This window comes from Vidua chalybeata, chromosome 1, assembly GCF_026979565.1.
Source record: "Vidua chalybeata isolate OUT-0048 chromosome 1, bVidCha1 merged haplotype, whole genome shotgun sequence".
In the NCBI taxonomy this organism is placed as follows: domain Eukaryota; kingdom Metazoa; phylum Chordata; class Aves; order Passeriformes; family Viduidae; genus Vidua; species Vidua chalybeata.
The window spans coordinates 106813747-106831379 of record NC_071530.1 but is presented as its reverse complement, the minus strand read 5'-3'; the positions used below and the strand labels follow the sequence as shown (position 1 = coordinate 106831379).

General features: G+C 35.7%; 1 protein-coding gene across 2 annotated transcripts; it reads right to left on the bottom strand.

Moving 5' to 3' along the window:
- Nucleotides 1–2371: 2371 nt before the first annotated feature.
- Nucleotides 2372–16066, bottom strand: IMPACT (impact RWD domain protein). 2 transcript variants are annotated; one of them, XM_053964341.1, is made up of 11 exons: nucleotides 15351–16066; nucleotides 14410–14538; nucleotides 13634–13686; nucleotides 13285–13347; nucleotides 11144–11229; nucleotides 9389–9517; nucleotides 9016–9110; nucleotides 6714–6787; nucleotides 5032–5122; nucleotides 2825–2959; nucleotides 2372–2578 (listed from the first exon to the last, which is right to left on the bottom strand). In XM_053964341.1, the coding sequence occupies exons 1-11, from the start codon at nucleotides 15384–15386 to the stop codon at nucleotides 2507–2509; spliced, it is 963 nt and encodes a 320-aa protein (XP_053820316.1). In that variant the 5' UTR covers nucleotides 15387–16066; the 3' UTR covers nucleotides 2372–2506. The 2 variants fall into 2 exon arrangements, with proteins under 2 accessions (XP_053820316.1, XP_053820323.1); XM_053964348.1 differs by lacking the exon at nucleotides 13634–13686 and having other exon boundaries at nucleotides 15351–16065.
- Between the last annotated feature and the right edge of the window lie 1567 nt (nucleotides 16067–17633).

The window sequence follows — 17633 nt, the reverse complement described above, 5'->3', positions numbered from 1 at the left end:
CACAAATGCTTATATTTTGTATGAGTAATGAAGCCACTTACAGAGAGCTGTGAGTATTCTACAGTTGTAAAAATTCAATCATTTTTTTCATGGGTTCTAAAAACACTTTGGTGTCTAATTTTAAATACTTAAATTTGAAAAACCTTGGCTGTCATGTCTTCACTTCTGTTGTGGGAACAAATTCATTAGTGTTTGCCAAGTGCTTTTACTGAATGTTTGAATGGCAGTAGTACAAAAATGCAAAACTTTTATTATCCATGCAAGTATCTTCACAGCATGTATGTCCATAACTGGTTTAACTTTATTTTGTGTCCAGGTACTGCAGAGAACACACTGTGGCACTATTACTAAGTAATACCAGTGGCCTTTCTTCTGCTAGCCATACTGAAGCCCCAAAACAAAATTGAGCAGTTTCACTGTTGTTCATGAGAACCAGCTGCCCTTGCCACATGGTTTAAATCTCAGAGTGCTTTCCAGGAGTATATAGCTGCCTAATTGTATTCCCATTCCCTCCCTCCCTCCCTCAAAATTTCTTATTGGATCTTAGATCTAACTGGACTTCTTGAAATCTTAAATACTTAACTCTTGGAAAGCCTGCGTGTTGCAAGTCATCTACACATATGAAGTTGGATAGGAGATCCACTTCATGAGCTTTTAGCAGAATTTTTCTCTGTGTGTGGCTATGACAAGGATTAAATCAGTCTAGAACACGTCTAGCTAGAAAAATATTGAAGCAGGTACTAAACTGCTTCCATTTTTTACTGAAATAGACATGCTAGGCAATAAATGTATAGCAAAGATGAACACACCAAAAGGATCCACAAGTAAATGTCTCATCTTTATCTTCCTTCTTTCCCCCACATTAAACACATACTAAACAGTAGAACCACACCCTGAATTACCTGCAATATGAAGAAATTACTAACAGTCCAGTGCTGTAAGAAAGACAATTACCTTCACTTTTAAAAGTTAAGATTTAAAGAATGTGACTTTTCCTATTTAAGCATGGAAGATGTTCAGATGCATGCAGGACACTTAGAGGAAATGCTCGACAGTGAAACCACCAAGCAGTTCTTCAGAAGATACTCAGCTAATGAAGCATCCCAGTCAGAGAGCAGATATAAACTCTTGTCTGCTCATTTAGGTTTGCGACACAAAGGAAAAAGAAAATCATTCTGATACTACCTTGTAGGAAACTCTAACGCTGTAATGGCTAATCTGTGTTCAGTTGTAATCCTGATGCATTTTCAGAATAACAAAGCAAAACCAGGAAAATAAAAAGATACTACAACAGAGTAGCCAAAAAGATAAAAGCCACTATCCACCCTTTCCTGGTTCTTTGTTGACATATTTTTATGACAGGCAATTGTACTTTGAATATAAATGAATTATATCATCCTTCTATTCTTTTTTCTTTTGCCAGGTAATTACATTTGTAACTCTTTCACAAGTGAGCAGTATGTCTTACTGTTATCAAACAGTATTAGATAACAAAAATGGTTAAAACTGCTGCTTCAGTTTAACATTAAAAATAATGTCCCAGCAGAACTTTAAAAGTTAAGAGTTGTTGTCAGACATTTTTGTAATCTCTTTGTCTTGTTGTTACTACTTCTTAGAATACAGGAAGTTTAAACTTAGGAAATGCTTGCAAACAAAAATAGGAAGGGACTGTAACTTCTCTAACCAAAAGTGTCCACAAGACAATTAAACAGTACTTCATGCTCTCTCTGAAAGAAATCGTGTGAAAATAAAAATGCATTTCCACTCTGATGGTCCATTTTCAGACATTTTAAAGGACAGGGGATTCATTTTGCTCACTGACTGTATGGTCTATTTCACTGGTTCCTTTAATTATGCAACACAAAATTCTCATCTTTTCAACAGGCTCCTGGTGTGCCAACCATCACAGAACAATCATCAAAGAAATTCTGTAGTAGTTTCATCACTTTTCTTAGCTCACTGCTCACGTTCAGTCTTCCATATGTCACCAAGCAGCCCCTATCTAGCATCTGATCAGGAACTGCACAGGCAGGACCAGGCACTCCAAACACCACACTCAATCCCATGCTTTCCTTTCACAAAAGAGTATCTAAAACTTTGTAAGTGACTTGGTGTATGAATGACTCTAGTCCCACTCTCAGATACAAGACATGTAAGACATTGAATCTAGGAATGGAGAAGATGAGAAATCTTCTGATGAGAAATTGAAAAGTTTTCAATTAGTCAACTGTTGTTTGGTGGGAAGGGGTGGGATGGAGCAATGGTTTCAGATGCTGCACTTTCCTCATAACAAGGAGCTCATATGTGTAAGAAACAGAAAATTTGTGTCTAAGTTCTACTTCAGAACGGCAGAAGAAATCACAAAACAAGATGAAAATATATCTATGGCTTTACTGAATTCTCTTCCAAATACAACATGTCCATTCTATAAGATAAAGCAATTAAGGTCCAGGGTTTTTTTGTATAAATATGTGCAAAATAATATTTTAAAGTTTTTAAAAACAAATTAGTGGTCTGTTCTCTTCTTGTTTTCCTTCCTTATCTTTTTACTCTTTCCAGCTTGTCTAGATGATTCTTCCTGAAATGAAAACATGCATTGCAAAATTTAAAACATATTCTTGTAAACCACAAGTATTCTCCCAAGGTTACCCATGAGAATTATTTTTAATATGAGCAGTATTCATATTTCACAGAAATTTATGAAAATTTGGACATGTTTATCCATTCACACAGGTTGTATTACTTTTCTTCTGGCTTCATCTAACAGTGGAAAGTTACACAAGTTCACATGTAAAGGTCTCCATTCTGGAAGGATGAAACATACCGTTGATGGTACATAGTCGTACTCTACAAGTACATTTCTTGCACAATTGTTTATATGTTTGAAACGATCTGGTCCCAAGAGAATACCTCCATACCAGCGGGACACCACAACTAACACATTGTGGACGTTCAAAATCTGTGAATACAAGAAAGCAATAAAAGTTGTTATCTTTTAATTGAACCTGGTTTACTGCTGACACCAATTTGAAACACAAAAACGGTCTTTTATTTTAAAAAATTACTGAGTTGCATTTCTTATTCTTTGGTTTGATCAATTATTACTCTGTCACTAAGCTTATTGTCTGTTCACATTTTTGGAAGTGTTGGTGGATGAGGCTAATAACAGTCAGACCACAGACATTATACATATGGATATATAAAATGCCATAAGCTAGTGTTGTTAATACGTGCATGTTAACAACCATTAATCATGTCTGTTAAGGAGAAAAAAAACAGATATCTGACTAATTTGAACAATACTTTCAGAAGAGTCAATCATTGTTTGTGAAAACAGAAATATTCTTAGAATTTTAAAATGAAAAGGACTAGGGCCATGTTCTGTGACAGGAATTTTCTGCTCTACATTTATGTATTGGCTATAAAGTATATGTATAACAACTCCTGGCAGTAAACAGGATGGTACTAATCTAAAATACAGTTTCTTGTAACCAGAAAGTGCTATTTTGAAATGCTGGTCTTATCTGAAACAAGATTAATTTCTATTAAAAAAAAAAAAATGAAAACAACAACAACAAAAACTGGTAAGTTCAGCACCAATAAATGTTTTAAATCACTTATTTTTCATACCCATGCGTCGTAAGAACTCAAAACAAAAAAACTACAAGCTCTATGAACACCCAGAAATCAGCCCATACACTACTTTCATATTTTCCTATGGCTGAAAATTGAACTTTTCTGATCCTTATCTTACTATTCTTCCAGAACAGAAATATTCCCAGTAACTAGGATTACTGATGGAGAATGATGATCCATACAATTTACGGACATTCACATTTGAAAGTGACATTCATGTCATTTTCTGAACTGGATTTTTATGGAATATTAAGTGCCTAGACAACTTTCAAAAGTATGCACTAACACGCTGAGAAAAAGCTGATAATCTCAGAACAAACTGAGGTACAGCAACTGCCAAATTGTATCTTTACATTATTTTCATAACAATAACGTCTTCACACTTAGCACATATACTTGCATATATTACATAACCTAAGTTTGTTTATTTATTTAACCTTCCCAAGTCTCGTTTGAGTTATTTAGGAAGTTCGAAAAAGTTCAAAATTAAAAATGTCAAAATGTTTCCATCAACTACCTTTTTTGCAGAAAAAAAAAAAAAAGAAATTTCAGGGGGGAAGAAATGTTTCCAGGAATAAGAGTGCAACATAATAAGCAAAAGAATATTCAAACAAGAAAAGGACAGGAAAATAAAACTCCTGTAGTGAAGGGAACATCAATCTAAAATAAAAATGAATATTTTGTCTGCTCACACAGCTAAGTGACTTGAGGCACAGCATTAAGATACACCCAGCTGTCTCCTGTAGTTGTGCTACTATAATTATGGTTTTACTAGGACTTGCATCATGAACCAAAATTTATCCATCTCAACTCAGTCACATTCAGTAGCACCTCTGCCAAATATTATTTCAACACTTGAAGACTAAAATATATATGAGTGTAGTAACATGTGAGTATGAGGGCTAAGGACCCAGGACAAGAAACAGCACAACAAAACAGACTAAATTATCAAAAGAGCTTAGCTCCTTCACTCCTTTTGTATTTGAAGTTCTACTCTGCAAGTTCATTTATTGATGTCTCTTTATTACGCCTACTCAAGGGAACCACATGAAAGGCTGTGCACAGGTCAGCTGTTATACTGTGAGTCAGCTTCTCCCAGTATTCATTTTCTGTGAACCTTACACCACACAGGAAGCACAGGACTTAAAACTCAGTTATATTTTAACCCATTCAAACTATTACTGCCACCTATGAAACATCACTTGTTTCTATGATCCGAGACTTGAAAGTGCTACGGTCTGTGTTTTTCCTTTCCCCTTGAGAAAGCAATCATCTGGCTGGCTGCTAGCAGAGCAAAAATTAAACAAATCTTCTACAAGCTTATTTACATTGCAGTAATGTTTAAAATAAATACAAATTCAAGATTTCCAAAAGCCAAAGATTAATTTCTACAACCTGCATAAGATGGAGAAGACGTCCACCTGCTGCTGTCTCTCCATCATCTTCACAATCCTGTAGGAACGTCTGCTTATCTTCACAGTATATTCTATACAAGAAAAAAAACATATTAAATAGATTTTAAAATGTCAATCAACAAATATTTATACATGATTAATAAAGTCTCATATCTTTCATACACGTGTGTATCAATTCTAATTCTCTATTACATATATTTCCATGAAAACAGGATGAGGCATAGGGTAAACCACAAGTGTTTATCTGTATAGTAGAACAAGTTTTGAGAAGCTTTTACACAGACTTTAGCTACTTCAGGTAAACTCCAGTCATTACCAGTTTAAAGTCCCTAAATAGAAAAATACCCAGGTTTTTAGTCTAATAATTGCATCTAGCTGAAACCAACTCTACCAGATACAGATTCAAATAATGGTATACACCTAGGAGAAGAACTTGGACAAAAATATTATTAATTAATTATGTCTGTATTTCAGCAGCAACTGAAACAGCATCAATCTAAAATAAAAATGAATATTTTGTCTGAAACTATTTTGTATGAAACTATTACTGAAATTTGCCCTTAGATTCTCCATGTTATCTCTCTCTTCATGGGGCACTGCAGTAAACTTTTGGGTGTATTGTTTCATAAAAAAGACAGCTGCCCAGGCCTAATTTTCCATAAGTCACGCTCACAGGTCTACTGACCAATAAGTTGGTTTGTTACCAACTTATTTCCTAACTTCTGAACTTAGTTACAGGTGACACAATAAGAAAGAGGCTTCTAGTACTAGATGACAAAGAGAAAGCAGTAAGTATGGGACTTTTTTTCTTTTTAAGTGGATTTGGATAATATCAGTGAAGGAACCCAGATCATCATCTGTGAGAACAGAAATGCCCTCTTCACAGAAACTTTTTATTTAGGTAGAAACATTTACTTTTTGGTAAAATAAGCTTTCACTTGCTCTCATTTCATGTTTTATTAGGATCACAGCAGGATGGGCATGAATGGATAAGCATCTGTACATGCTTTTTAGATGACTGGTCCCTACAGTTCCTCCCTTTGACTGTCACTTAAATTCCTCAGAAAACCTACACTGCTATCTGGACTGAGACCAATTCATTTCATATAAGCTATGTGAACATAAGCTATGTTCACAAAAGTTGCCAGAGGCAGGTGACTGCCAAACTAATTTTTACCTGTTTCTCATAATCACTGAAGTTTCTCGTATTTCAGCTGAAACTTCATATGCCAGCTATCTGCATCAGGCTTTCTGATTCAACTCTTATTTCAACTGAACATTTTCAGCTATTTCTAAATATAAGTTTGGGGGGAAAAAGAAGTTACTTCACCCAAATAAAAACACATTTATTTCAAGAAGATGTAGCATCTCCATGCTCAGACATACTACAAAAGTATACCGACAAATGTTCAAATCACTTTTTTTTCTATTCCTAATGCTGCTTCACCATCTTATTTCCTACTGTATGTCCTACTTTCTTGACCTCAAATTCAAAGTAAAACCTGCAACACCAACCATACAAATAAGAAACCTACTCCCAAAAGCAAGGAATTTCTTTTAATAGCAAGGAATTTAACAGAAAGGAATTTCTTTCTCATGTCTTGCACTCATTTGTGAAAGAACACTAAAAAGTAAAGTGAAATATCAATATTTGTATCTCACCTGTATGCATATATGTTGTGGGTAGCACTTGCAATTTTCTTATTCTCATATAATTTTTCAAGAACTCTTTTAACCTATAAAAAACAACAGAAAAACCTTCCTTTTATAACAAAAATTTCATACATCCCTCTCAATATCACTGCTAAACAAACATCTCTCTAATACTACAATGAAACAATTTTATGCTTTGACATAAAATGTTTGGTAACTCAAGAAGCAGCTTCTCAGTCTTCTCATACTTGTTTTAAACAGTTTTCCTGGGATACTGAAAACAGCTTGTCCTTTGAATTTCTACATTGTGTACATTCATATTATTGCTCAAGATTAGAAGTGTCACATTGCTTTATTAAACAAGAGACAGTAAGATCCAGAAAATATATTTAGTCAGTATTAAATATCAATTGCACCCGCTTACTTTTTGTAACAATAAAGTTAGGCTGGAATAGAACACAACATACATATTCCCACTACACACTGCTTTTACTTATTTCACAAAAATGTGATGTTTACAAAGCCCTACTACATTTCAAGTTTTTCCTTTTCCCTCAAACATGCTTTTTTTCATCATTTCCACTTCACAGAAAGAACAGTAAAACGAAAAAACATCCTATTAGGGGCCTGAAAGTGTCAGTATTTCCCAGAAAGCAGATATTCCCATCATGTCTATGATCTCTTTTCTCTTAAGAAATACCAAATTCAAAACATTTACCAAAATCAGTTCGTCATATGTTTCTAAGTAAACAAGCTGGCAATCATTAAACCCTTTCCAATGGTCTAGCAAAAAGAAGAGCTTTTGATTAAGACATCATTTTAGTACATAATACAAAACATTACTGAAGTTCAGAAAGCTTGGGAAAACATGTCTGGCAAGTAAATTGCCTTCCATTCAAAAATAAATGTCTCAGAGGAGTAATCAATAGACATATTTAATATCTGCCTAGCTATACTGTGCTATTTCCAATTCTTCTTGAAGAAATTCAGCTGACAAAAATCCCCTCAAATAAAAGATATCTCAATGAAAAAAATCTGATTATTAATGGAGAATATTGCTTCAGATATCTATCTTCTCCTTACTTTGAACACTGAAGGAAGACAACTCGTATTACTTAATACACTTTCATAAACATGGACAGTATGTTAAAAAAAGTAAGTTTCAATAAAGGGACTTAAAGGATAATTCATATGAAATGATCATCACCTTTGACATTACTTATTTCCCAGCTACCTGGTTCCTAAAAACGTACCTTAAAGATCAATTTTTGTGCTACAGCTGTATTTTTTTAAGTGAGTCTTTAAGATATATATATAAAATAAATGAACACTTACTTTAGAAAGGGAAGAACTGGGAATCATTGGCTTAATGTATCTTTTTCATTTTAAAATACTCTCACCCTTTTATCATGATTTGTGAGTAAGATTGTTCCTACACAAAACCCTACATGAACATACAGTATATGTGAACTTGAAAGGTAAAAGTGCTCCAGAAGGATGCTGAGATTTAGAGACCAGTTCTTATGTCCATATTAAGCAAATTATCAAGGGGGAAGAAAAAACAAAACAAAACAAAACACAGATGGCTTCAAACCTTACAGCTTTTGTATAGAGCAATCAGCCTAAAAACGCTGTCAACCTGTCAGTGTTTTTTCATAGCCACTGAGTATGTAATAGACCTAGCTTACCTGGAACTTGACACCACCCCTTACCTAAAAATTCTTAAAAAAAACCCTAAAATTGTATAAAAAGAAAGAGAAAAGTCCTCTCAAGGTTTAACTTTGAGTTAATAAAAGAAAAGAACAGTAGTTTCCCCACTAAAAAGGGATGATGAAAGGAGGCTGATGGTAACAGATGGAAAGTGATGTACAAAAGAAGCTCCAAAGCCCTCTCAATTAGGTCATAATAAAGATTCACTTATGCATGATCCAAGTGTGTCTTTCAATAGAATTCCTTTCTGAAGGAGGGAAAACATATATAAACACATTTTATGTGTTAGCTTTTCCAAATAATACACGATAGACTCGGTAACTTCCAAACATCTTATGATAAACTTGACAACATCCAGAAGTCAAATTACAGTGTTCTTATTCTCTTCCATCTAATGCACATAGTAGTAAAGAATAGCAGGAAGAAGAGCTCTTACTTCACTATTCAGCTGATAGTAAAAGTGAGAAACCAATGACTACTCAGACAGTATTAGGACAGAAAGATGTACAGACAGACCAACATATCTGGCAAATCCCAAGTATTCTAGCAATACTTTGTCAAGCTCAAAGTACAGGCAAAAAGAGAACTGATCTCTACTGACTTGTCTGGTTGTCACCACTGGAGCCAAATGTGCCTGGAAAGTGCTCCTTCGATCTGTGATTGGGTTTCCATGATGTATGGGGGGCAGTTCTTCATCTATGGGTCACAAACAAGGGAGTGTTTCTTTTCTTTTAAGAGGACAGAAACAATGCATGTGGCTACGAAAGTAAAGAATGTCTCAACTTTAAAAAAAGGGACTTATTAAAGTGAAGTACAGAAAATAATGTACAAATCCACCAAAAATATACTGCATATTTTAATGACTGTTATTAAATCTATTGTCACTAATTTTATTGTAAAACTGAGTAGAAAAGCAGAATCTTCAGGTCTCGTTTAAATTATTTCAACAGAATTAACAAGAACATATTTTTTACCTTCCTGATTTTCAGATGTCATGCAATTTAACATTTTTATTTGATTTTCCTGAATGGGCTGATAGTCTAGGAGAAAATCATCTCCATCATCTTCATCAACTTCTTCAGTGGTTTTCCTTATATCCGGTTCTATTAAGATACAAGTAGTAGAATTTATCACACATTTTTTGCAAGACAAGTAAAACAAAATTTCAAACTCTTTTTCTCAAAAGTCTCTGGCTTCTCAGCTTAAAATAGCTTGACATTAAAAATTTTTAAATGCAGAATAGGAACATTAATTACAACAAAATTCAAAAGTACTCAGCCCAGTATTAACTTAAAAATCCCTGAGAATAAAAAAATAATATACTCATACTATGGGATGCTTCCATAAGACCTTCTGTTTCAATACTGAGTAACAGTATTTCTAAGAAAAAAAGAACAAAAATGTTTACTATTTCCATTAAATATTCAAAATGTTTAATGGAAAAAACCTTTAACCTGAATTTAGGGGTCAAATTGAGCTGATATTTCACAAAAACTCCAGTCATTTACGGGTCATTTGGGGGAAAATCTAGAGCTGTTCCTCAATGCTACGTCATGAGGGTTTAAAACTATTAGATAAAAAGTTATTAGATTTGAAACATCTATCTCAACATGCTTCCAGTATTCTGGGATTCCAAAAATCCTGTTTTCCTTCATGCATAGAAAGTCCAAAAAATAATAGTCAATAACAAAGGAGGAAATATACAGGGTTCTGACATCTGGATTTAGAGCCAAATTAATAGATCACAGTTTCATTCCTATTTAGAGGGCCTATGATGTGCTTATGATGCAGGTTTTATAATATAAGTATTTTCCATAAAAAAACAGAAGAGTGATAAAGCATGTTCAAAAATGGAAGCCATAAGGTTGTGGTCAAAATACCCAAACTTCCAATACTGTCAGTAAAATTTTCACTTCTCAGTGTCCACTCTTTTAGTCACATCAGTGAAGAATGACTTAACCAATGTCTGTGATGTAGCAACAAATGCACAGTTTATTTAAAGACGAACACTAAACCTTACCATGAAGCAACCCTGAAATTTTTTTTTTCTTCAGAATTTTATTTCACAGGACAAAGATAACACCCCTGACAGAGAAAAGTAGTTCTGTTTCCTTTTGCCACAGTGCATGCACATATCACTCACATTTCATAGCAGTTTAGAATTTTAATGCACAAAACCCCCCACCATTTTTCTGAAGCAACAACTGTGAATTTACACAAAATCTTTAAGAATAACAGCAGAAAAATCACTGCAGCTCTACTGATAATGCACTTCTCACCCCAATACAGTAAAGTAAATGGAAGGACAGAAAAGTAAAATGATGGAATACTTGCTCATTTGTCTGCATAGTCCACTGAAGTTTATCTTCTCCTGAATCCCAATCCTCCAACAGTGCACTCAACACCAGAAATTAATTACTGGCATGAATAATCCTTTGCAGAACGGAGGGCAATGCATAATGTACCTGTGGGCAGCACTGTCCTTTCAAGCAAATAATTTCATTCCTGAGAGAACTGCAGACCTTGCTCCAGTTCAGAGGCCACCCCCACCTTCTTTTCCCTACTGTTTTTTAAAAAGGGACACTGTAAAACAATAAGCCCTGACACAGGAGACTGTTCTCTGATATTTAGATCCAATTCAAAAGTGGGCCTAAACTAACTTGTACTGAAGTCTTACTTTGCAGTGGAAAAAGAAGGAAAATAAAAGCCCCATGTATTTTCTGAAGTACCTGGATCTGAAGACTGTGCCTTTTCTACCAGAACTTCTCGTATCTTCTCCACCCATAAATACAGTATACTTTCACCAAGGTTCTGTCTGGAAGTAAAAGGTCATGGTAAATGAAGAACCGCTTTTGCTAATTTCACTTGGAAAGTACATAAAATAACATACAGATTTCAGACACACAGAAATTGAACTTAAGCTAAAGATAAAGATAAAAGATAGAAGATAAAGAGCTTAGGCAAGCTTGTGTAAAGTTTTGTCTCAGTAGCTCACTAGGTGAAAAACTTATCCATGGACTGTGATAGTAGGTCAGCGGAGCATTGGAAGGGAACACTACAGTTTGGGTAATAGGCAGTGCTATAGGACGGGGAGAAAAAGATTTAAGCCTAGGAGGCTTCACTCAGGGGGCACAGGTATGTATTAAGGTACTGAGGGAGGATGTGATTAACACATTTTATATCGGCATGTTAGGGGTTAATAAATGCTTCCTTTATGTGCAGCACGATCCAAACAACTCAAAACACATTTCAAATGGTTATGAACTGTGCATGTTTGTCTAAGAAACAAAACTAAAGATTTAGGGCCGTAGATATCTCATGGTTTCTCATTAATTTTTACTCTTACTGCCACCATCTGGGCACTAGGTAAGTAACAAAATTTATATATTTAAACTTTGTGTAATGTATACAGCACTACTGCTGGAAACAATCAAATTCAAATAAGCATACATATTTTAAGAATAACAGTCAAGCAAAAATAAGGATTTTATGAACTTGTAGCTCTCACTTCAAAATCCAGACAGAGTCCAGAACAATTCAACACCCTGATTTTGCACAGCTTATTGTACAGAAGCACTGCTTTAACATCTGAAGACATTTTTTTAAGTCATGGAATGAGAGAGACTAGAAGAGAAATAAAATTTCCCTGCTTTACAAAAGTAAACAGCAATTTGTCCAACTATCACCCACTTACAGTTTCTGAATAGTTGTAAATTACTTTGTGTCTCCTAAAACAGACTTGTGATCTATAAATATCCATTTTTTCCATAGTGATTGACAGTATAGTTCATGTTGGTTTAAACTGCAGAATTACACAACTTAGATCCCTAGGGACTAGAAACCTGGTCAAACACAATGTAAATGATGCAGAGTATCTCTGTTCATCTGACCATCATTTAGACAATCAGTAGATAAAAGGTTTTCATAAGTACTGCACACGTCAGTGATTACTCCAGGTTTTCTAACAGTTTAAAATGACCTAAAGTACATATATGGCCTAAAGTACAAACACTTTCACTTCCTGCTGAACAAAGAGAAGTGAGAGCAGACCAGCAAGGGCTCTGACCAGCAGCTGATATAGAGAGAAGGGAGCTGAACCAGCACAATTTGACAGCCTACAGGACTGTACAGGGGGGAACAAAAAAAGAACCAGCAGCTCTACCTGTGATAGAGACTCCATCAAATCCTTTGAATCTGGACAGCATTAAGGACAACCTCTGTCCTTGCTTTACTGGACAACCGTATGATCACACAGAACTTTTCACTTAAATTCCTTGTACATTTTTAACTCTTCAAATTAAATTTTACTTGCTTAAATGATCTGTTGCTTAATTAGTTAAGAAACCCAGTTAATAAAAGTAAAAAACCCTTATGCAAACAAGTGCTTTCTTCCTTATGATATTAAAAAACCATTTCTTATGCAAGATGCTCAGATTTCACTGTCTGGGGCATGATTGTGCTTCCTTATGTTTTTATTTCATTTGTTTTATATAATCTTGGGGATCTAAAAGAAATAAATAAACCATATAAAATTACTACATTTTCTACTCCACTTTCATGGCAGTTCAAAATCATGTCATTTGAGTATTTCTAAATGCTGTTTATTCTCATGCACCCATTATGCCTTGTAGTTAGCTGCACACTGAGCTAATAAACAGTCCACGATGTTCCAGATTCCAGCTAAGAGATTCTGCATGTGTTTATTTTAAAACCTATGTATCCCTTAGCTTTTAAGAAAGACTGCTATGCCACTTATGCTCTAAGATAACCAAGGGTTTTCACATCCCGTGTTTTAACATTCAAGTGCAGAACAGATAGAAACTGAAAATACATTGTCTTCTTTTACTATAGTCCACAGTCTCAAACTTACACATATATTTCTTCCAAGCTATTTGCTAGTTCCGTATAATCTTGTCCTCGAAGCCAAGGGGCACTAGAATGAAAAGAAATGCAATGAAAATTGTGCTATATGCTGCTTCCAACACTCCCAAATAAATGTGATGAACACCTTGAAAATATAACTTTGCCAACCATCAAGATTCCAGCTGCAAACATCTTGGAAAAAGCAGTATAAAGAATAGATTATCCTTGCTGGAAACATCCCTCATCACTGCTATACTTTAATTCAAGGAGTATTTTAACTAAATTTCCACTTACAGGAAAACAATTAACAGTGGCAATTCATAAAACACAAATGTTTGCATGAAAACTTCACCTACTTTAGTTGATAAATAGGTGGCTCTGCAGTTGGATATCCTGGTGGCAAAATCACCTGAAAAAAATTCAGGATATATATTCATTGGACCACCCTCAGCTAGATGAGCTTCACTTAAGGACTCTGATGTCAAGCACCAGGACTACATTAGTGTTACAAATGAAGAAAGCAGCTGGGTATGTTCCTACAGAATTACAAGAAACACTACATTTAAAACTCCAATAATGGTAATGCATACAATTATGTTTCATGGGGCAATTTATAAGAATGCAAAAAAAAAAACAGAAAAAAAACTGAAAGAAACTACACACATGGTTACTGGACTTAAATAAGTGGGACCACACTTCCCTAAGTAGACAGTTCCATGCTTCTTACACTAAGTAAACTTAGTACTTTCAGTTCTGAAAACATAAAGTAAGGAGTTGGATCAATTAAGTTGATCCAAATTTCATTTTGTCTCAACACTTTCCAGAAAGCAAATCTAAATGCAACTGCAGTAGATTCACTGAGGCACAAAGTCAATGTAAAAGTATTTCAGAAATTAGTCTTTGGTGAAATACACTGAAATGCTTTGGTTAGGTGTGGAATTAGAATATGCAACTACCAAATATATCACAAGCACACCAATGTGTTATAGGAACAATCACTGAAAAGTCTTATCACAGACTCCAATCCAAAAGCTTCTTAATCATCTTTGTAGATAATAAGCCATATTTAAAGGGTTTCACCTGCATCAGTCTAACTGCAAAATTCGTGCTGAACTTCTTACCACCACTATACCTGTAAACAAAGGGTCCATTTTGGTTGATCCAGACAGTCACTAATCTTAATGCAATAGATTTTTTCATCTTCATCAACAACACACCAATCATCACCATAGATCGATGAAAGGGCTTCAATTTCATCAATCTGAAAAAAAAGAAAAAAAAAGCAAAAGTAAATATCTCTCAAAAAAAACCCACACAACTTTGTGTGCCAATCATATTTTCATCTTTTTGAAGTCTTGCTCTTCTACAACTCATTGCCAGATGTGACAAGATTCACTGCACAGGAAGGCTCTAAGTATTGGGGATACAGTTCTGATTCACAGGACTTCGGGTGTGCCAGAAGAGGTTTAAGTTGGACATTAGGAAGAATTTCTTCACAGGAGAGGTGATTAGACATTAGAATGGGCTGCCCAGAGAGATGGTGGAGTCACTGTGCCCGGAGGGATTTAAGGAAAGACTGGATGTGGCACTCAGTGCCCTGGTCTAGCTGACATGGCGCCCGTGTTCGGTCACAGGTTGGACGCGGTGATCTCAGAAGTATTTTCCAACCTAACTGGCCCTGTGACTTGGTAAGTAACCTTTGCTCAGTTCTCACACACACACAACAGCTTTTGAATTTCTGTGGATAATCCTGTCATCCCAGCAGTGACAAAGTTAGCAGAGTGACAGGGAGCAGATGCCAACACGTTCCCTGCAGCTCCCAATCGGGTGCTGCTCCTGGCTGGCTGGGTCGGACCCCGGCAGGGGAAAGACCCCGAAGGTTTGGCACTAAGCTCGCCCTGAAGAGGAGCGGATACTCAGCAAATTCCCATAAAGAAAAACCGGGGAAGTGCCTTCCACTAGAAATGAAGCACCTGAAGTGTGGCGGTGCAGGCGCGCTACAGCGAGCACGGAGTCCCGGGCACGGAGCCCCCTGAAGTCACCGCTTTCCCCGCCGCCCCCTCCGCCGCTCACCTGCTGCTGGGCCCTTTCCGTGTCACTCGCCGCCATGGGAGCCGAGGGGAGGAGGAGGAGGAAGGGAAGGAGCAGGAGGAAGGGCAGGAGAAGCAGGGAAAAGCACTGGGGCAGCCCGGCGCCGCGCCGTGTGCGCAGCCGTGGCCGTGACGCTGAGGGCCCTTCCTTCCGCCGGACGGGCAGAGGGAGCGCTCCTGGCTCGCCTCGCCACAACCTACATTTTATCCGTCTTGGATACTTTTCCCTTATTCCCTACATCCTGTTTTTAAACAAACGTGCGTAGGCAGTTCTGTTTCACTGAGGATTGTTCTGTTTCACTGAGGATTGTGAAATCCTCAGTGAAACAGAATGATGCAGCCGTTTTCACCTTGCGTTTAGGGCAGTCGGAACGCAACGATTGACATAACTACAAAATTTCCTTTAAAATTTTTTTAAAAGAGTAACAGGTGTTTCAAGCAGATTTCATTACTTTTCTAGAAATCCACTTCTTCTATTTAACCTCTGGAAGTTTAAAGTATCTCTTCTATAAACGGCACTGATCAGTAAAGATCTCATTGTGTGCAAAACATGTGTTTCACCGTTTTTGCAGGTTTTGTAATTTATGTTTTTTTCCAGTGTGATTTTGCACTGACACAGTTGGGAAGAATTCAAGGTAAACTTCACTTTGCCTTTCTGGAAAACTTAGAGAATTTGCACCCATTCCAGAGAACAGGATTAGAGTTCAGAATGATTGTGACAATCAGGCGAAACAGACAAAACAAAAAATAAACAAAATAACAACCTACAGAAAAGGAAAAAAAAAAAAACACCCAAAAAAAAAAAAAAAAAACAAAACAAAAAAAAAAAAAAAAAAAACGAAAAAAAAACCAAACCAGGATGGTACTGAGTATGGACAAAACTTGCACTATATTATCAACTACGTACATTCTGGATGGAGATCTACTGATTGCTCAGCAGTTCTGCAGAAATTATTTCAGAGTTAGAGTGAATCCAAGACCATCTTTGTCTTCGGTGTCACAAACAGTGTTGGTTTGATTATTTTTGAAAAGATAATAAAAAGAATACCCAGTCTCAGAACATGACAAAAATGCATATTTTATCAAAGTCACATATTCCAGTTAATTTTAAAAGAGAGAAAGAAACGTAGACAGACAGTGAGCTTATTGTTTAAACAATTGCCTTCTGACCAAAGCATAACTGAAAGCTTTAATCCGTAAGGACCTAGAAAAGATGGTGCTCCAGCTGTTCATCCTAATAGTAAATTGCCTTATAAATCTAAATAGAGAACTATGACAAGACTTAAACTTTCTGACAACAATCTCGGTATGACGCTTGTGCTTTATAAGTTGCTAATTTTAACTTAGCTGAACAAGTGACTTTACATTACTGTACACGTTTTTTGCTATTAAATAACTCAAAAATGTTATTGCCATTTTTTATGACTGTTGTCTCTAAGTCATATAAAAGCATTGATATGAAAGACTCCAGCAATCTGCTATTGGGCCAGGAAAATACTCTGTCAGATATGGAGGCACAAAGAATAAATCACAAAAACTGTATGGACTGTAGACATTTCTGATTGTAGAAATCACAAAAACTGTATGGACTGTAGATTTCAGAGGACTCGCTAATTTCCTTTCATTGTCATTTATATTTGTGACAACTCTTAGTAAATAGAAATGGAGATAAATGTGGCTAATGAATCTCCAGCCTGTTTAGAGATACTAAATTAATAACACAGTAGCTGAACTGATATGGTGCACAAGAGAATTTACCAGATAATTACTGTCTTTGTCTGTCTGAAACATTCTACTAAAGCAGATATGAAATAGATATGCACAACTTTCAAAAAAAGGATAACAGCACAGTGGAATTTTCTAAACTATTTTAAAAGAATATAACTGAACCTCACTGTTCTTTAGAGTGAGGCATCTTCCAAAATTTTACTCTTCACAGCAATGCGTTAATTTTGATATTTAAAATGGTTACAAAGTCTAAACTTGGTCCATCAGTTCACAAAGACTGCTTTGGGAACCACAGATAGCAAAGAAAAACATTTAAAGCTCAAATCAAATCAATTAAGCCAAAGAAAACCCTGAGGTCAGGGAACAGCCCAAATTGCTACCTTGAATTCAAATTCTTTGTTTTGTCTTGTCAGGGCACTGGGTAATTACTCTTTTCATTCTGCAACTGCAATCTAGTACTAGAGCACAAAAAGCTTAAATGAGATACAAATAATATTAATTCAATCAGGGCTGAATCACAAATAAGTGAAAAACACAG

What these genes read in the sequence shown, in the direction of transcription:
- IMPACT (XM_053964341.1), bottom strand. Translation starts at nt 15,386, where the DNA reads ATGGCGGCGAGTGACACGGAAAGGGCCCAGCAGCAG. An exon ending in GGCACAGTCTTCAGATCCAG is followed by an intron (nt 9,518 to 11,143) that starts GTACTTCAGAAA and finishes GTATCTTAATAG; the next exon opens with AACCGGATATAAGGAAAACC. An exon ending in CAGTGGTGACAACCAGACAA is followed by an intron (nt 6,788 to 9,015) that starts GTCAGTAGAGAT and finishes TGTTTTTTATAG; the next exon opens with GTTAAAAGAGTTCTTGAAAA.